Source organism: Ylistrum balloti, unplaced genomic scaffold, assembly GCF_031769215.1.
Source record: "Ylistrum balloti isolate Yb309-2 unplaced genomic scaffold, AGI_CSIRO_Ybal_v1 Utg369898, whole genome shotgun sequence".
Taxonomy (NCBI): domain Eukaryota; kingdom Metazoa; phylum Mollusca; class Bivalvia; order Pectinida; family Pectinidae; genus Ylistrum; species Ylistrum balloti.
Genome location: NW_026782027.1, coordinates 733,621 through 755,388, shown reverse-complemented (window position 1 = coordinate 755,388; position 21,768 = coordinate 733,621). Strand labels below are relative to the sequence as shown.

The 21,768-nt window shown below is 36.3% G+C and overlaps 2 protein-coding genes across 2 annotated transcripts in view; one reads left to right on the top strand and one right to left on the bottom strand.

Moving 5' to 3' along the window:
* Positions 1-500: 500 nt before the first annotated feature.
* LOC132546619 (uncharacterized) lies at positions 501-3,858 on the top strand. Its single transcript, XM_060210342.1, has 2 exons — positions 501-1,896; positions 3,434-3,858. The coding sequence occupies exons 1-2, from the start codon at positions 501-503 to the stop codon at positions 3,856-3,858; spliced, it is 1,821 nt and encodes a 606-aa protein (XP_060066325.1).
* Positions 3,859-7,573: 3,715 nt separating this feature from the next.
* The window catches only part of LOC132546618 (mucin-2-like), a 52,904-nt gene continuing 38,709 nt past the window's right edge, over positions 7,574-21,768 (bottom strand). The window contains exons 9-12 of the mRNA XM_060210340.1: positions 15,832-15,941; positions 14,843-15,007; positions 12,636-12,732; positions 7,574-7,844 (exon numbers count right to left, since the gene is read on the bottom strand). Coding sequence (XP_060066323.1) covers positions 7,574-7,844; positions 12,636-12,732; positions 14,843-15,007; positions 15,832-15,941 — 643 coding nt within the window. The remainder of the gene's footprint in view (positions 7,845-12,635; positions 12,733-14,842; positions 15,008-15,831; positions 15,942-21,768) is intronic.

Below are 21,768 nucleotides of genomic sequence, written 5' to 3'. Positions count from 1 at the left end.
TGTGTCTGTTTTATATTTTTGCCTATGATTTTGATCAGGCTAAGTAGTCCTGTGTCTGTTTTTATATTTGTTTTGCCTATGATTTTGTTCAGGCTAAGTGGTCCTGTGTCTGTTTTATATTTGTTTTGCCTATTATTTTGTTCAGGCTAAGTGGTCCTGTGTCTGTTTTATAATTTGTTAGCCTATTATTTTTTCTGTTAGCTAGTTGTTTCTGTGTTGTATGTTTTTAATGCTTATGTCGGTAGGATATGTATTTCTGTGAGTTATATTTGGTATGACTATCGTTTTTCTTTAGGCTTTGTGATGAAGTAACAGTTACCAAGAAGAGGTAGTCGTGTGTAATTTGAGAAGATGACGAGGGGCAGAGAGCCGCATACAGAAAATCTAACAGCAATATTGACATAAAACATCATAAACCATTTGATAAGTAGAATGTTTCTCGACAAATGATCTTACTGGCTGTGACCAGAAGACATCAGGATTGGAAGACATCACAAGCAATGCCGCCCCAGACTAGTCTTCAGTTCTTCAGGAAGCGTCAGACCGTGGACACTCTATTACTGGAGCGTCCGCAAAGCCTGTCCGCGTTTTACCAAGCCGTCGAGGTGGCCCTGAAGGATATTGAAATTCAGCTGATAGAGGCTCAGGCGTCTTTTTATGGCCGGACACGTACCCTGGAGGATGAAATCCAGCAATGGCTGCCTGCTCTTGAACATACTATGCAGTTCGCCAAGGTTGCGGACCTCATTTGTAAGGATAATCTACAAAATGTGTTTGACCTGTACGAAAGGTCGATGGGAGACCCCACTATGGAAGTAAAGTTTGACAAACCTTCCGTACAAGCAGCTATGCAAGTCATTGATAAAGTGCTTTCTCAACTTAAGACAGGGTTTGCGTCCATCATGGAAACGCTTAAGACTATTTTGTGTTTTATGAAGAAGTACTGTTTGAGTTTTGTTGGAACTGATGGAGATTCATTTCTAGAAACAGCAACTAACTACGAAAAACAAAGACGAGATTATGCAAACGCGATTCAAATTAATGTAGATGATATCTCACAGATGGCCGTACGTTTTGAAAAAGACGGTATCCATCTTCAAGAATTAGGCTCGATTCCAAACCAACTTGCAGATAAATACGAATGTAAACACATACCATTACTTGTTATGTTCCCAGGAGCATGTGAAAATATCAGAAACGCTTGTATTGGAATCCGAAAGTGGCTACAAGCCGACCATGGGTACCCGACATTTCTGCAATATGATTTACAGGACCTGGAAAAAAGACGGGATGACTACTGCAAAACCATCCGAGATATACAGTTAAGCGCCTCTCATCTAGACCACAGAGTCAAGGTCTGTAAAAGGGACATCAATGACAGCGACGCAGAGCTCAAACGGTTACTGCCGAAAGAAAAAATGGTTAAACGCCAAGCAGACAGTCTTGGTAATGAGCTCAAAGACTTGGATATGGAAATAGGCTACCGCGAAATCCGCCGTGAACAATTAAAACATGACGAACAAGGAAGCAATAATAAACAAAAGCTCGATCAGAATTTGTCTGAACTGGAAAATTTCAGAGGTAAACGTTTAATCATAGATAGAAGGTACGAAGAGATGAAACGAAAGCTTCAGTTTCTCCAACTGAAAAGGGAAAAAAAGGCACAAAAAGAACAAGACCTTGTGGATTTACGGAAGGAACACAAAGCTGTTAGAAAGGAATTAAGGAAGACAGAATTGGAGAAAGACAGACTACAAATAAACGTGATGAAGATGAGAGAGATTATCCGTTTTAAGACAAGTCCAGAAGTTTTGAAGAAATTGTTTTACAACATGCCCTTAACAAATAAAAACACTGGACTTACGAAACGGAAAAAAGGAGCAGGTAACGTTATAGGTGAGTCGAACACTATCACAAGAGGCACCCAAACCCTGAACAGGTAGGTAGGTCTTTACCAACAACAACACAATAGGCACTAAAACCCTAAACAGGTAAGACTATAGGTAGGTCTCGACCAACAATAACACAATAGGCACCCAAACCCTGAACAGGTAAGAATATAGGTAGGTCTCGACCAACAGCAACACAATAGGCACCCAGACATTGAACAGGTAAGATTATAGGTAGGTCTCGACCAACAACAACACAAAAGGCATCCAAACCCTGAACAGGTAACGATATAGTTTAGTATCGGCTTACGATAACATATTAGAGACCCAAACCCTAAACAGGTAATGTTACAGGTACGTCTCACTCTAGAACACAATAGACTCCCAAACCCTAACAAGTCAGGTTATAATAAAGTATCGCCCCACAACAACACAAAAGACCCCCAAACTCTGAACAGGTAACGCTATAGGTCGTCTCACCCCACAACAAAACAATAGACACTCAGACACTGAACATGTAATGCTATAGGTAAGTCTCTCTCTACAACAAAACGATAGACCCCGAACCTTGAACAGGTAACGTTTATGGTACATGTTATTTTGACTTTATCATTGAAAAACGGGTTGGATTTTATCGCCTCGTGAACAGGCGACCTGGTGTCCTTGTTGTTGTTGGTGGCTATCTGAATGAACAACATACAGGAGGTTCGTCACATGGCATCCAAATCAATTAGTCTTGTCCAAGGAGTAGCTATCGTTACTGGATTTGCATTAACACAAAAATTATCATGTTATTAACCTCTCTGTGTCTAAGAATTTCGTGTTCGTGGTTGGCTGTATTCGTTTAGTAAAAACCTTGTTAAAATGATTGTAAGATCTTAGTAGACATAGATACATGCAGTAAAACAGACTAAAATATGACCAGAGATTATGTTTAAAACAGCTCTTTGATAGCAAGCTACTAGAAACACCTTATCTAATCATAAGAGCTTATATCAGATTGTTGGCCAACATAGTCGCTTTGAAACCCTATCATATACCGATTTCATCCAAAATCTACTTTGTATGGTTGCCTGGTTACCCAATCAGTTACTGACGTCATTCATTTGCTACATTGTATGATTGCCTGACTAACCCATCAGATACTGATGTCATTCAAATATCAACTTGTACTGTTGCCTAGTTACCACAAATATCTCTCACTTTATCTGAACCTTGTCAAACTGCCTCATGGTTTTAAAAAAAGTTCACTTTTGTTTTTAATCATATTTTTCTATTACCAAAAGCAAAATGAATAACTTTCCAATGCTTCCCCGAAAATATCATTACTTTCAGCCTCAAGCACTTACACGTGTATATTGCAGTGTCATTGAACATGAACACTATAAATATTATGTTTAATCATATTTATATTGATTCAATCTGAAGTCTTTTGTATCATCCTTCACAAATGATTGATTCAGAAATCAATTAAAGCAAAACTGAGATTCTTAACTAATATATGCTGCAAAAGATGGATATTCATGTAAATTGTTTTGTTACAGACAAGCTAGAGAGGGCGTCTCGAGTCACAGCCATCCACATCGACACCGATTGGCCAAAGTTGTATCGTGTACTTCCGTTTTATCCGCCGCGTGGAGACGAGAACGTGCGCATGGATATAGATGAGATAGGTCGCGTGTTCATGCGAGATGTCCAGGAAAACCAGGCCAAACAGGCTCTTGCCAGATGGCGGCGGATGCATAATAGGGCAAGTGTGGACGACCTAAAGGCTGCCCTCCAACAGATCAGACGAAAGGACATTGTTGATGAAATAGATACAGAACTTGCCAAACGTGCAAATAAAGTTAAACAGGAAAATTTACAGAAGGCGGAGTCTCCTACTAGAACTGTTCGCTTCCCGAGGGTATTAGTACAACCTCCACAGACTCCGCGATCCCGGAACAGTGGCATGTTGTTTGTACGCTAGATAAAGATATCCCAGCCTTCCAGATATAGCATACAATCCTCAGACGTCGTCATTTTGAAGCAGTTGTGCTAGCGATCTCAAACTTCAATAACTCAAAACGGTGGTATGCTGTAGGTAAACTGATATTATTCTTGTGACCAAAGACTCTTCATAATGCATAATGACATATTCTGATATGAAGTGGAATTCAGAATTTATTTTGGTTGAGATAAATAGTTTTCAAAAATGCTTCCCTCAGGTGATAATAAAAGTGCACCAGAACAGTGTGGTCACAAACGTTATGTAACACTACCCAAACGGTAAGTTTAATGGTTTAATATGTCCATATAGTATAGCTATATTCTGCTGAATATCTCGGAAAGGTGTAAATACATGCAAAAACGGACTTTCAAATAAAGATTGCATGGTGTCCACACTGATGATGTGGATTAATACTCAGTAAAATTAGGTTGTTTTTGCTAGAAGTCCTTACAGGAAAAAGTTCAGTATGGATGAGTCACCATTTTCGTAGTAGTTAATATGGTAAATTCTCCTTTCCGTCAGTTGACCAGTGGTTTGACATTAATACTTAGCAGGTCGGAACTATTGTTTCCACAAACAGGATCCTGAACTTTTCGCCGCATAAATCCAATGTTGTCATAAAGTGTACATATGTTGAAGGTTTTCGACCAGTTTGTCATTTTTCCTGAGATACAAAAATATCGTCAGGTTTAGTGGACTTCGGCTACAAGTTATATGATATATATAGTGGACACTTAATGGTTCCCATTTAATAGCCTATATTTAACAAGTATGACAGAATATCTATATTTTTCAAGAGTGCGAAGTACGAGTGAAAAATACAGATATTCTGTCATTTTAGTGAAAACAGGATACCATAACATTTTCTTTTTATTACATTATAAAACGGTGCTCGATGAACGTTTGGAAAATATTAGCACTCTCTTTGACGTCAGATAGTTCGATAAAGCACAAGACAATAACGGTCAACGTTACCAAAGTTCCACCGGTCATGTAAATCTTGGTCCATCCATGTAGGAAATGTCACCGCCCAATAACTTTCATCTTTTGAAACCCATTGTTACGTGATAATGGGAAAATGCTTTTGAATATCGAATTAACTGCGAAAAATTAACACCAAATGGATGGAGATGCAGGGATGTTGCTGTCCAGAAATAAGAATGCTGTACTTTTTCAATTTTATGACAAGTGATGGATTTTTTTCCCAATTTTATGACAAGTGATAGGCTTTTAAAAAAAATATGACAAGTGATGGACTTTTTAAAAATTTTATGACAAATGATGGATTTTTTTTCCAATTTTATGACGAGTAATGTGCTTTTCAAAATTTTATGCCATGGAATCTGAGAAAAAAGACATGTTCGCCACACACAACTTCCTTAACAATATGTGTACCCGTATGTTTCGGCCACGGTTAAACCCAATTTGTGTTTATCGTTTAATTAGGTGCAGTGTAAAATTTATATGCAGCCATGTTAAAATGAAGTTAAAATGATCGTGACCTGAATATTCTTCTCTTGAAATATTTGTTTTTCTAATATATAATGACAGATCTTCGATCTGACAAATTTTCTTTCAGATATGCTTAACCTAATACACCTGTGATCTGAAGTTCCGTGCTACACAATGTACAGCTGATATCAGACCTTCCTGCAGGTAAAAAAGACAATTCAAATGAATATCACTATTAAATATTCCGACACAGACGAGCGTACACCTAGAGTTTTCGTTGTTTCCCGCAACTGACCTGTCAATTTTCTTGCGCTTTTTAAAAACTCTGCAAAAAACTATTGTTTCCCTTCGATCTACAATCCACCATTTGTTTTTAAACAAAACACCAAGAATCAAAGTCAGGAATTCGCATACAATGTTTATAACACGAACAAAGCAGTCAAAGCGTTGAGGAAGAGCAACAGCGACACAATCACCACATCGTTATCAACGCCTCCATCATCATCTGTCAAAATATAAAACACAGGTAATATAGGGTGATATGTTTACATATCATATCAACATATAGCTACTGATAGTGTATTCAATGATACCACAAAGACGATGTTTTAATGGTTTTGATATCAATTACATTTCACGAGTATAACATGATATCTATACTTTTCCCGAATGCGAAGCACGAGAAAAAATATTGATTTGGTCTATCATACATGTGATATTTAGGCATTTAACCATATTTTTTTTAAAGAAAACAATGAAGTGAAGGAAATGTAAACTCCTATTTAAGAGCGTAGCAAACGGTTTTTCTTGATTACAGTATACTTTAAAAAACGTGTTTCATACATGGATAACACTGATTTACTGCAGTAAAAATTATTAACGAAATAAATAGAAATTAAAGCACTTATCCAAAATACACATACTGATCGTATGCCGTTTAATATAATTTTTTTTCTCTAATTAAACTGACTCTATTCTCATTAGTGATGTCTCGAATCAACCATATGACATACAACGTACTACAATGGTCTATATAAACTGCAAGAAGAAAAAAAAGTAAAACGGGATAAGGGGGTAACTTAACTTGAACCATTTTTGATAAATCTGAAAATTACAAATAGAACATACGTTATAGAATAATCGTGGCTTCATTGAAAATTCATGGTTGTCAGTTGATAAGATTTTATCTACCAACAGTTGCATGAGACCTGCGTTGATTGAGAGCATAAATTTATGTAACCTTTTCTGATGAACTGAATATCGTTATTGCAAAGTAAGCATTATTATTATTATCTATTTTACCATAGAATAGGGGAAAATCTTTTAAAAAACCAGTGGTCCATATTTTCATAATATACCAAAATTTTCATGTTTATTTGTTTATCTACCCATTTGATTAACAAATACTTAACAATAAAATGACAACTATATATTTTCCAAATTTTTGTACAATATGCATTTTTCAAAGCACATGCCACTGGTTTATTAATAAAGAGGAATAATCGGATAAAACAATAAAACATACAAAAAAAAAAAAAAAAAACAAAACAAAAAAACAAAAAAAAAAAAAAAAAAAAAAAATACAAAAATATCTACAATGCAGAGCTGAATCAGAATAAAAGTACTAATGTTTTATCAATATTTGATTGGTAATCGAGGAAAATGTCCATCATATAGGGAGATTTTATGATATCAAATCGTCTTTAAATTAATATATTCATTATTTGTTAAAATGATGTAAAATCTGCATTAGATTTAGTGTCTTTTTGTTGCTCTTCGAGAAGTTATGCTGTTATTATTATCGTCGACATCGGAAACCATTGTCGGAAACTAGAAATCTTTCATTATACAAATATTCGAAGTTAAGGGACTTGTTCAGTTTGTCATTGGTCGAAATATTGAAATGAACACTCGGTTAGAGTATGTTATCGTATGCGGAACAAAACCGCGCTACTGCATGCCGTTTCGGCCGAATAAACGAAAGTACCGCGAAGTGTTTTGAAGCGAATATGACTTAAATGAATATGTTATAATTTTCAAATATTTGTCACAAGTATATTGATTATAAATCATAGGTGTTTTGATTTGGGATTGTTAATTTCTATTTAATCGCGTTAAAAATCCAACACAGAGAGCTTTAAGCATTAACAATTACTCCTCCTATAAGGTTTCAGGCTCGATGACTTTCTTGGCTCATTAGTTGCATTCATGGTCAAGTTTCATGTAAAGGTATCTTAATTCATTAGTATATGAGAACTAACTTGTTGGTGGTGTGGTAGTTGGTGTGGTAGTTGGTGTGGTAGTTGGTGTGGTAGTTGCCATTGTAGTTGGTGTGGTAGTTGGTGTCGTAGTTGTCGTTGTAGTTGGTGTGGTAGTTGTCATCGTAGTTGGTGTCGTAGTTGTCATCGTAGTTGGTATCGTAGTTGTCGTTGTAGTTGGTGTCGTAGTTGTCATGGTAGTTGGTTTGGTAGTTGTCATCGTAGTTGGTATCGTAGTTATTATTGTAGTTGGTGCTGAAATTATAAAGACTAGAATTATTACTACAAATAATGACATCAAACCATAACAAAGATTGGCAACAGTTGTTGTTGGTGTAGTAGTAGTAGAAGTTGTTAGTGTAGTAGTGATGGTAGTTGTTGCTGTAGTAGTGATGGTAGTTGTTGATGTAGTAGTGGTAGTAGTTGTTGGTGGGGTAGTGGTAGTAGTTGTTGATGTATTAGTGGTGGTAGTTGTTGGTGTTGTAGTGGTAGTTATTGATGTATCAGTGACAGAAGTTGTTGATGTAGTAGTGGTAATAGTTGTTGATGCAGTAGTGGTGATAGTTGTTGGTGTGGTAGTGGTAGTAGTTGTTGATGTAGTAGTGGTGGTAGTTGGTTGGTGCAGTAGTGGTGGTAGTTGTTGGTGTAGTAGTGGTGGTAGTTGATGTAGTGGTGGCAGTTGTTGGTGTAGTAGTGGTGGTAGTTGGTTGGTGCAGTAGTGGTGGTAGTTATTGGTGTAGAAGTGGTGGTAGTTGATGTAGTGGTCGCAGTTGTTAGTGTAGTAGTGGTGGTAGTTGGTTGGTGCAATAGTGGTGGTAGTTGGTTGGTGCAGTAGTGGTAGTAGTTGTTGATGTAATAGTGGTGGTAGTTGTTGATATAGTAGTGGTGGTAGTTGGTTGGTGCAGTAGTGGTGGTAGTTGGTTGGTGCAGTAGTGGTAGTAGTTGTTGATGTAGTAGTGGTGGTAGTTGATGTAGTAGTGGTAGTAGTTGTTGGTGTGGTAGTGGTAGTAGTTGTTGATGTAGTAGTGGTGGTAGTTGTTGGTGTTGTAGTGGTAGTTATTGATGTATCAGTGACAGAAGTTTTTGATGTAGTAGTGGTAGTAGTTGTTGATGCAGTAGTGGTGGTAGTTGTTGGTGGAGCCATGGTGGTAGTTGTTGGTGGAGCCATGGTGGTAGTTGTTGATGTAGTAGTAATAATAGTTGTTGATGTAGTAGTGGTGGTTGTTGTTGGTGTAGTTGTGGTGGTAGTTTTTGGTGTGGAATTGGTTATAGTTTTTGATGTAGTGGTTGTAGTAGTTGTTGATGTAGTAGTGGTAGTAGTTGTTGGTGTAATAGTGGTGGTAGTTGTTTGTGTAGTAGTGGTAGTAGTTGTTGGTGTGGTAGTGGTGGTAGTTGGTTGATGTAGTAGTGGTAGTAGTTGTTGATGTAGTAGTGATGGTAGTTATTGGTGTAGTAGTGGTGGTAGGTGTTGGTGTAGTAGTGATGGTAGTTATTGGTGTAGTAGTGGTGGTAGGTGTTGGTGTGATAGTTCTAGTAGTTATTGATGTGATGAAAGTAACCATCTCGAAAAAAGTTCATTACTTTAATTATTTAATATTGCGAGTTTGCTGTTACTGTTATTTGTCGTTGTTGGTGTGTGTGTGGGTTTTTTTTTTGTTTATTTTCTATTTTTACTTACGGATATTTTCGAAACACATTAGAAATCCTGGCAGATTATCGCTGGTGTCAAAAAAGAAATCCACAACTACAGGACTTGGTAGATTCGTTTGGGTTTCACCTTGAAGTTGTCGCTCACATCTTTTAGGTCCTGTAGTACCTTGAGCTAAAACAAAATATGAAAGCCTTACCCGTTATGTAGCAATATTTATTGACAAGGTTAAAGTTGACAGACAGATAGACAGATCTTTCGATCTAGCGACATAAAACACAATCTGGAAACCGCAAAACACACGATATCTCCATTTGTTCTGTAACGTGTTGAACGTTGCAAAATTCAATAGATATAAATTTATATATGTAAAAGCAATAATCATATGGATATCAGTGTGACAAGTCGTAAGGTATGTTCAAAAACAATAATTTAAAAAAGAGAATAGCTTATGTTCAAAATTTAATACTTGTGTTTGAAAAAACTTTTATGTGTGTGTAGGAATGTTTTGTGTGTAGTGTTCTATAAATAGATTCAAGGGATACTTAGAACATTACTGAATATTGCAATTCTGTAAAATTATTTTCACACTCAATATAACGTCATTGATAATCGTTCTAGGCTAAAACACCGACGCATGTTCCAATTACATTAAAGAAGACTTTTCATGATGTGTTATCGACTGAAAGGGTTAAGAATTTTACACTATAGATAAAGAACGCTTTTCACAACATGTTACCGACTGATAGTGTTAGACTATTACACTTTATGGAAGGAAGGCATTCCATGAAGTGTTACCGACTGATATGTTTAAGGCCTTTACACTATAAATAATAATTTAAAAAATCCACGACATGATACCGATGAAAAAAGGGTTTAGAATTTATACACTATTGGTAAAGCATGACGTGTTACCGACTGATAGTGTTAAGACTTTTACACAATTTACACTATATATAAAAATTCCATGATGCGTTATTAATTGAACGGATTTAGCCTACTACACAGTAGATACTTAATATAATGTGTTACCGACTGATAGGGTTTAGCCTTATACACTATAGGTAAAGAAGTATTTCGTTTCATATTACCAGTTATCGTTAGAAAGTCCCCGCCGTTACAGCCGGTAGTTGCTTCTAAATGAAAGAAAATCATGTTGTAACGGATTTGTCCATTCGTCTGTATTGTCCATTTACAGTTTGTGTTCATCCTGTAATTTCAATGATACGTTAACAAAGACAAGGAGACATGGCATTACATACATACTTATTAAACATTAGACATTTCTAACAGTATAACAGATTCATTTGATAAGACTTTTGAACACGTTCCCTGGATGAAGCGATGTAACAAGCTCTCTTCACGTATCGTTATATCAAGTTTCTTCGATGAAACAGTAAAAAGTTTCCTTGTTAAGAACAAGATCCGTTGTTGAGAGCGTGTATCAAGTGCCTTTGATAAGATCGCATAATAAATTCCCTAGATGAGACCGTATAATAAGTTCAGTTGAATGGACATACAGCAAACTCCATTCATGTGAGAACGTATAGGATCATTTAATGAGAAAATTTAACAAGCTCTCTTCATGAAACTGTATATTAAGCTCCCGTAATGAGACCAAAATACAAGAAATACCAGTTCGTAAGACATATTACAAGTTCTCTTGAGAAAACGATAGAACAAGTTCCCTTGATGAGATAATAACACAAGTTCCCTTGATGAGACTATGACAACTTCCATGAATGAAATCGTACATCAAGCTAATTTGAGGACTTCATTAGACTGCACATGAACAAAGGTACTCTAATGTAATTTGAAATAACGGCAGTTGTCAAACCGATCCCAGATATCAGTCTCTAATTCTGCTCGGAACGTAGTTCGTAAGGACATTGTACGTAGAAGAATGCTACTCACTTCCTCGTTAAGTTTGTTTGCCAGTTGGCGGAGATTATTTGGGATGTTTGCCCGATTCCAAGCTGTTTTTCCTGTCTCGATTGTTCGACTGGGGACAAATTGGGGCTATAGGAAGGTCAATCAATATGGACGATATTCTGGACTGTAAGTAAAGTCCTTACAAACTCTAACAATGCGTTATCCTGCTGAAAGGTCAAATGATGCCTTATAATAAACAGCGAGCAAGATGTCTCAGGATCTGATATCGATAGTATAAATCCGTTAAATTTTCGTTAATAATCATTAACAGTGTCTTTAAACCAAGGGAAATTCTAACCCAAACCATTACCCATCCACCCCCAAAGCTGAATTATTCCAAAACACAAGCGTCTTCAATACGCTCTCCTCGACGCCGGTATACACGTTGACGGCCATCTGATCGAAATAACGTGAATCGAGCATGGACCTCTAATGTCTCGTAGGGAAACGTATGGGTACATGTACTTAAACACTATCGCTCAGAACGTGTTCAACATTGAGGTGTCAGTGGCAAACAAACGTATTGGAGTCGTGGGCGTACGTTTGTCCCTTAAGCCTATTTTCCACAGCTTTTTGGTGGATTCGACGGTTTCCAGTACCATTTCATGCTCTTTCTTGTCCCGCAACTGGGCAAGCCTAATGAACTGATCTTGACGTCGCGACTTTACACGCGGACGTCCGGATCTTCGTCTGTCAACAACTTTTCCTTTGGCGTTGACAAGTAAAACTAACCGACTTATAGTCAAGTTGGGATAGCCGTGGCATATTTGTAACAAAAATGATCGCAAATATATTGATAATTACACATCTTGGTGATAAAAATCGTCACTAGTTCGAATGGAAAAGAACTCATGCATTTGAAAAATTACGGTTTAATTGGTAATTTAGGTGCTACGGATGTGGATAGGTTCTGAGTCACGGATGATGGATTTATTTATTCATTAATATTTTACATTTAAAGAAATTGCGTTTTCTTATCCTTTCAGTATATTATGAATATCATTTACAAAGTCATCTTTACCATTGTCACGGTTCTTTGTGCTACCACACAACCACTGTAAATGGATAACAGACATATCTGACCATCAAAACATAGTTATATCGGAACAAGATGACGATGTCAGTGTGGAAAGGCAACTGACTCACAAAGGCTTATTAACCAGAGGTATTTTCAATTCGGCGAAGACAACTAAAATGTGTATGAGCGTGCACAATCCGGTGATGAACTCCAATTGTCATCATATGAAAGAATATTTCAGGGCGGAGTGACAATATGTCGACAGGTAGTTGAATTGCTTTTTAAATACTGCAATTGACAGGACTTAAGCAGCAAACCATTAATTAACAGAGAAAACCTGCGTTCGTTATATTCATTTATAAAACGGCTGCAAATGTGAATTTAGAATATATTTTTGTATCTTAAAATAACAAAATAAAAGAAATAAAATAAGATAAAACACACTCACAGAGGCGGTGCGTTTGGGAAAAGAGGCGAAGTGATGCATCTGTTAGTTACGGTGGCCAAGTCGATTGTCTCTCCAGCATCAGAATCACATGCAGTAGCTGGCGATTTAACATGTAACTGTTATCTCATCATTAATAATTCAATCAAATAATCCGAAAATTTAAGCTGTATTTGGCGAGAACTTTTTCCTCAGATGCCTCCTAGGCTTCAAGATCTAAGAATCACTGAAGAGTTCTAGGAAGACGAATCTGCTGTATGACGAAGATTAGTTAATTGTATTGCTGTACTGTCTTACTCTGAATTATTAAAATGCGCTATTCACTTGACAATTTGGATCTTTTGTATAACCTTTACTAAGACCAGGTGATTATGTTCATAAATGACTATAAGCAAACAACAAATGAAAACACAGCAAAAGAGTAATGCATTCTGACTTGTAGAAACAATCTGCCTTCCATTGCATTTATAATAAATCAAATAGTATCAACATAATCTAGTATTAATTTATAGTTCGTTTTCTATTGAAATTTGAGATTGCTATTTTGATTTATTTAAATGAAAATGAATCTCGTAATAAACTAAATGTCGACCCAAAGCACTTTTAAAAAACATGTATATATTGGCAGCCGGTACAATAGCTAACAGAATTTAAACTTAAGTAAATTAATATGTAATGACCAAAAATGGCTTCATCCTAGTAAATATAAGAAAACACATGATTAATTTATATGTTATATATTATATATTAGTAATGTATTTTATATATTTATATCAAATGTGAAAAACTTTTTTTTTAGTTTTTAGAATAATACATTATAATTATCATTATCTTTTATCAGTTGATCTGTGTTTGCCTGTATGTGATTTTTTACATAATTTCAAAAATATTTACATTGGCTTTTAATATTTCTGAATTAGTTTGATTGGTTTGGAGTTGTCCAGTCATGCTTTTTTCCAATATTTTCAGACTGACCGACCGACGGACCTTCTCTGGTATACTTGGTTATGGGGGTTATGATGAGATAGTATATCTAAAAGATACTTAACGGTGTGTTGGTAGGGATGGACACTTCTGTTTTGATAAAGCACAAATTCATGCGCAGACCGTGCATACATCGTACGTACACACGCACGATACAGTATCGTGCGCACAATTGTGCGTTAGGATAGCACATTTAGTGCGTTTTGGTAAAAATGGTTGGTTATTGTTACAAATTGAAAATAATTAAACAGAAAATTCGTGATATTATTACTGAATAGCGATCATATGAACATTAAAATTGATCGGTTTATTATAGAAGTCCTTTTTAATTCGACTGTGTTCAAAATAACACTGGATCTGCATTATTCACTATTATCGTATTTTTAGTTTCACATCTCAGAAAGTGGTGAGTAGTGTTGCCTTGGGCAACAAAAGTTTATCTGTATACGGGTATATACGTGACAGGTCCGGATCCGTGCCGGCTGGGTGTAACAAACACAACACTTAAGACTTACCAGAATATAATTTTTTGTTTACGAAATGAATAAAAAATGAGTGTCATGCTGAAGTAATTAAAATAAAATTTCTTATCTGATGGTATGAGATTTTAAATAATTCATTGCTGTGATATAAAGAGGGGTCCTTTTAATGTATATGTAATATGTTTCCGCACACTAAGGCTATCCACGTATGGCTGTTTGTAAGCAAAACGCTTAAAATTACGAGTGTATCTAACTATTCAGTGTGTATCTGATATATCTAAGAGTGCCCAACCTATAAATTAATGACTTAATCAGGAAATATATTTAGTTGTATTCTTATATGTATAGAAAATAAATACACCTTTTCCACATTTATTTATAATTCATTTATAAAATCATATCAACCACGATAGAATCGCAAATTTGTGCGATAGAACCGCACAACGTGCGCACAAATGTGCGATAGCTTATTTCGTCCAATTTTCCTATCGTGCGTACATCACGAACATCACATAGCATGTGCAATCCCACAACTGTACCATCTTAAGTGTATAAATTGTATATTTTAGTGGTTTTATAATCAACGTTGTTTTGAATTAACTGATAAATAGAATTTGGTAATTGTTTATCATTTTGATTGAAGCAAAATCTCTCGCAAATAAGAAATAATGCCTTCGGTAAATAAAATTGAATTTGACATTCACGTAGCAAGTAATTTTTATGCAAATAATGACATCGTTTTACCCGTGTCCGATGCAGTCCTCTGAACGACGGATAGGTATTTGAATTCCAGTACCTCTCTTCTAATTGAAGCTATTGCTCGTTTATCCGCACGAACTTCAGTTACTCTAGCAAAAGGTCTCAGAGAAAAGCTCGCCTTTACATCCGTAACAGACCGAAGAAGATTACCTGTGAATATAGACATTGCTCTACTGAGTATCATTCAACATTATATGCTGTATTCTAATTCGAGATGAAGTATAAAACTGGTGAACCGAAATAAGTATCTTACAGCTACATACCATCAGAAATCTCTCATTCGTATATTCAATATTCTATCTAAATGGTAATTGTCAATGACTTCATTGCCTCTACTGCCTTGCTTCGACATCTCTCGAAAATGACAATAATAGCGTGACTCTGAATGCTCACTGAAACTCTGCTCTGAATATTTTAGAGTTACGAATCCCGAGAAAATTTATACTGATCTCTGAAATAACGCAGAACAATAAGACAATATTTTCATCGGTTTTACTTTTATTGCACTTGTCATAACCCTCCTACTTGTCCTGTCTGTGTCGGTATATCTGTTGTAACACAGCAAACATCTGTTTTATTTGCTCCTTATTTGGAACTGTATTATTACGATACACTGCCACATGACTGAACATTTTGTGTTAGTATTTCATAATCTCTACAGTCTGTTATATTATTTTTTTTATTTTATTCATTTATCTTAATGCTCTACAGCAATGTTATTAATGTTATTTTGAAATAACATTAGAAATTGGATCAACTATTTGACACGACTCTCATACAAAAATATAACTATTGGATTTGCAATTAAATGTTCTCAATTAGTTTTCAACTCGTGATTTTTTTTTCATATCCATTTTTCGCAGCATTTTATACACATGAGTCTGTTAAAAAACCGAAAGATGTTTTAGTATGTATTATACAGTCGTTCCATTACTGTTTCAGATATATGTATTGAAATGAAACGTACTACTTACCATTGTCATCAAATATTCCTATTACAGTTGTACTTCCGACATCAACCTCACTTAGTTCTACCGCTGTTATTGTGTTAAGTGGTGAAGTTAGAGTCCATTTGCAGTCTGAGCTAAAAAACAAAACAAAACATTAATATGGTTTTGCTTATGTCTCGTAACATTGTTGTTGAGAATTTTTCAATTTTACACTCAAGAATTTCAAACTACAATTCAGATGTATTATCGATTCCTATGATTTTCAATAATTTAATTTGAATAGCATGAATGCCAAATATCAGAGTAACTCAGTAAAAAAGTTTTAATTGCAGCAGAGACGTTACAAAAGTCATCAAAGCTACCCATGCTAATGCAAAGTTATGCTAATTGAAGTAGGAAATCATTCTACACAATTGAGAAGCTTATCTACATTAGAGCAAGACAACTGACCTTTGGTGTACATAATCTATATCATGATTAGATATTAGATATTTATGCTTAAATTGTTTATCATTTGAGCATTATCTTTAAAAAGTTTCGCAGCACGGACACTTTCAAGCGCACATGCGATATCGATTTATAGTGGAAGCAGGATGGCGTCAATGGATTGACGGTTGTCTTAGATATTGGCATTTAATAGCATATGTTTCGGTATGTAAATATTCTTCATTGTCTTCGCGTGAACAGATAATCTAATATAGTTATGATGTACTCAGATCAGTTGTTATTTAGTCGTTAAGGTCATGAGCATAATCGTGAACGTGACCCATATCGTGCTACTTTTAGGGGCAGGTGAACACATTCCTCCAGTAATGAAACGTCAGAGTTGGACGACTTCTCCAGTCTTGGGACGAGGGGTAGACATGACTCCAGTGACAGCTCTAGTAATGGACAATGGGGGTGTCATCCTCATCACAGAGATTGACATCTGCTCATTTCCAGGACCAGGGAAATGAGTATGTGGTCTACAAAAGGGGATTCATCTGCTAAAGTAGGGGAAAAGCTCCAAGCTCAAGGCTCTCTGGATGGGGGCCGTTTCTGTTTATAGTAATCAAAAGTCAGAAACAGCAAAAGCTCAAAATTTTTTCCGCCATGATCGCCTGGATACTTTATTAGCAGATCAACTACAGTGTGGTTACGTCGCCGCAGATTCATGGCGTTAATTGTTAGTTCAGCCAGGAAATCTTCTTATGCCTTTGGCTAAATCCTGTTAGAGTGCCAGCGCTATCTTGTATGGTTTCCTAAAAACGTCTCTGTTTCACGATCATAACCTTGGAGAGATAAGCATGATTAAATACGTGTCATATCAGGGTTAACCTACCAGACAGGAGCAGACCAGGATTTACTCAGTTCATCAGGTTGAATCACAATCCGTCATTGCTATGAACCCTAAGGATCTTGTCGAAGAAATGGAACAAACGAAGGATAAAAGCAGGTTAATATATCATCTCATCAGAGCTCCTGTTTCAAGACTATGGAACCCAATGAGAGAAGCTTTTTTGTCTAATTACATATATAGTTATAACCCTCCAGGAAAAGGGGAAAATAATAGCCCTTAGAAATCATATCAGTCCAACAATATAGTTTATAAGGCTAGAATAATAGAAATATGGGTACAAGTCTAGAGGATGATGGACTATTTCATCAATTTGTAGTGAAGATTCCATCCCTGAAACTGACACCCATAAATTCATTTACCATTTCTATGAGAGCTATTTGATTGTCGAGGTTCTTCAACATTATCGGATGGATTTAGGAATAAAAAAGACTCCAGGTACATTTAATTGCGCCTCATCACTAGCTCATTTGGGCTTATGGGTGCTCACTTCCTAAGCACCCTGAAGTCTTTCAACTCTGAAGCGTTCCAAGCTCTCGTCATTCACTGCTCCGTCCAAATTGTTCATCCTCCGCAAGGTAGCAAGTCTAGTGATTCTATCTTGATGCCACGACGTTATACGTGTACGTCCGGGTCTTGGTCTGTCATCAACTCTTCCCATAGGCAAGAGCCCACCCTCTATCAAGATGGAATAGCCATGGCAAATTTGTAAAAGCAATCATCGATTGCAAATGCTTCGGCTATCACGCGTCTTGGTGATAGTCAGAGAATCGACACCAGTTTGAATGGAAGAGAACGCATGCATTTTAGGCGCACCTGATGTGGATAGATGTTTTGTCACCGATGACGGATTTTTAACATTTGTTTGGGGATTAAATAAGGTACCCTTATATTCCTCTTACTTTTTATACGACGATGTACATTCAATACAAATATTTTACAATATCAGAAGTTGTGCTTCTTTATTCTGTCAGTGTATATATTATTACCGGTTGGCTTGTAATAATAATAAGAAGAAACTGTTAAAACAATACGTTCCTCGCTTCCTTTGGAAACTTAATCACAAAATGTAATAATAATAATAATAATAAGATGTTTTATCTAGTTAGCTCATTTGTGGATTTTAAGTATTCCGACGAAACCAAACGGAAAGCATTGACTACTGTACTCAACTTAATCTACTAGTTCTTCAATAAAGAGCTAAGAATATCACAGTTTTCAGCTAATTGGATTGAAAAATCTCTCCTGTACACTGATGTACTAAATATATTATATAATTGTCTGTAGCAAATGTATTCCTTACTTGAATATCGCTTGCAAAGAAAGAGGTATTCAACAGTCTTCGGGATCCTGTTACAACATAAGCTCGACGTAACGTTTGTTATCATGATTGACATTAGAAAATGTACTAGAATAGCATCTGGCAATGCTTACAAAGACGGTATTCGATCTTATGAGGATGGTGCCTGTCCTTCTAGGACTTTTTGGAGGTAGTTGTCACCAGTGATGGGTTATCAGTGATGCACTGATTGCAATAAGACGTATGGCAAAGTCTATGAGCTGTCTATAACAATGAATCTAATTTATCAACTTGAGAAACTTGTCAGAAAGAGAAGTGTCTGGTAAATTTAAGTCAATTTGGTAGAAAACGATTGATGCCTTTCAACACAGATTGTCTTATTATCTACCCGTGTATGAGATCAAAGCAGAAGATGACGCAAGGAAACTACGATGTGATATCTTGATATCTGAAAGGAGACTGACTCCGAAACAAGCATTTCAGCCCAAAAGGAATCAAAGAAAGCAATCGTTGTGAATCAAAAGGTATTTTGACACTGACGCAGAAACAATTTCAGACGATGATGGTTGTGTTGTCTACAGTCATCCGAAGGACGTGGGTGATGATACTGGAGTAAAGGAAAACGTTGCCTCAAACCTTTCACACAACTACCGTAATGTTCAGGAAGATGACTTCCAAAATAGCCAGGGGTTGTATTAACAGGTGCAAAATTATGAGTTCGGGTGATACTTTTTTTTTATATTAACGGTTACATTTGATAATTGGTGTCGTGTAACCTAATGGACAAAGGGAGGTATGCACCTTAACAAGCACCCGGATAATAACATCCTTTTACGTCGTTCCAAATACACTGCTTGTAACAGAAACCGCCTCATGGGTTTCTGGCCACCCTATATAATTTCCTAGAATTAGAATCTGTTAGGAAAGTACACCGCGGAAAAGATTATCTTAAGTATACTTACACGAATCCTTGTGCGCATTCCACTCGTACAGTGCCCAGCTGGTTTAGTGTAGGGGTAATGCCAACTGATCCCAAACAACATACTGGACCCTGGTTATTTACTGGATAAAATAAAGATACATTTAGGGGAAAGTATGATTGCTTTTATCCATTTATTGGATTTTAAGTTTGAAGTCTGTAAAGTTTTGAGAATGGCACCTTCATTAACTGTTAGCGTCGTTATCGACATTCTGACATCATACACAAATTCCCGGAGAGAAGTGAATCAGTATGTGTCATAAAGATTATCATCATCGTAAGCTCTTCTCCAAATTTCGTGCCAGATTCAACTATCACTGTCGTGATCGTGCGATGGACTTTTCAAGATGGCGGACCAACGTAACACCGGAAGGTAAGCTCTGCTTTCAAACGGTAATATCCATAATTTATATACTCACTATGATCATGACACATATTGTATCTGATTCGTATCTTCCTGGATGATGATAGACTTAAAATGTAGTGCAATCTGCGTGTAAACCTCGTCAACATGCCGATCTTTTTTGGGTGGTCGGGTGGCGCAGTGTTAACGCACTCGCCTTTCACCTAGCCGACCGGGGTTCGATTCCCGGAACGGACGTGAAAAGGTAAGGGGTGATTAATATAAGTTGACATAACTTGTTTCGCAATTGTTGTAAAATAAATAAAGTTTATATTTAACATGCCGATCTGTTGGATTCAAGCAAATGTGAGCTCAACTATCAGCCCTAGTTAAACAATTGAATAAGTTCAGTCAGAGTTTTAATGTTAAATTGAAGATTAGATAAGCCTTTTATCGAATGACGATGTTCTGTGACGGAATCGGAAGCGTGATTGGATAAAAAAACACAGGAAATTTTGACCATGCAAAGGCTCGGTCACTGTGCATTTTGTGATCATGTTACTAAGGACCGAGCCATCGCCAAGTTTGTCCGTCAGTTGACAATTTCATGAACAAAATCTATATTATGGAAATAGGTCCTTGAATATCGAATCAATTGTGACTTGTGAATGACAGGGATATTGCTATATCCAGAAATCGAAAATTCACAATAAGGAAATTGCAATTATCGCGTTTATCCTGGTTTCGTTTTTGGAAAACATTAAGATAACCAACTGATGTAAAGAGTCAGTCGTGTCTCTGGACTCCAATTCTGGAGGTATATACCATGCACATGATTAATATCTTTTTTGTAATTCGAAGACAAGACGTAAAAATTAAACGACTTTTCAAGGTCTTTGAAATCTGCTCAGCCTCGTATGAAAACAAAAACAAGTCAGCCAACGGAGGGACACAGTTCTGTTCTTTCCCAAAGCTCAACGAAGATGCTGTTGACTAGGAATTCGATCATTTTTTTTAATTCCGTTCTAGGTATATGATTTGAACGTACTTTTGACGAAATATTTTAGTTCATCACAATGTATCTTTATCGCCGTTTACCTTCCTTGGAGAAGAAGGCTCTCTTAACAAAAGATCGAAGACGTTACTAGAGTTTAGAATGGGGTAAGCTGATATGCAAGGCGGGAAAATCGAATGTTCTTATAGAAGAAATGTGTTTGAAGGAAGGTATTGGAATTGGTCAAAAGCTCTTTGTGGTTCTTCAAAATCCACATGCTATTATATCTACTTCTTGAGTAAACAGTTCCACAATAAGATTTTAATCCAGATTTTATGGTAGTTACATTGGTTGTTAGTAGTAGTTTGTATCTTTATAATTAATATCCGATCTAAATTATTGTAATACCGGAGCATTATTAGTTAGCATTTCGTCTTTTGAAAGATTGCATAATGTCTAGGAGAGTTTCTTCGTTATCAAGCAAGCTCCTTTTTTGTTTACAGGAAATGTAACAATGTTTGCAGACAAGGATAAAGTTTTCAGACGTCTTATCAGCAGGCACAATGACATTTAATATCTGCATCGAGGAAAACTGACCTGTGTTTTTTATTTCAATTTCAAGCTGCAAATTCTACGAATGATGGAACGGATGAATTCAGAAAGTGAATGCAAGGCAGCAAGTTCTCTTTTCACATATTTCTTTGCGTTGTTTTCAACAGAAACCATAAGTGTCTTGGTATTCATAATCCAATCAACGCAGGGAGTTTCGTGATATTTAGAAACCTTCATGTCAATCTCTGGCAGCTTTACATTAATTAAGCAATTAAGCAGAATATTGATTGTTACAAATGTTTTTGCGATGAAAAGTGAGGCGGTTTCCCACGTTTTAAATTTAACACAAAGTCAGTAAAAAGCGTTTAAATCCAAATCTTAGCCGCCCTTTATGATATGATACAAACAGAACTGCAAGTACAATTCTCACGCCATGAAACAATTAAGAATATCCCTA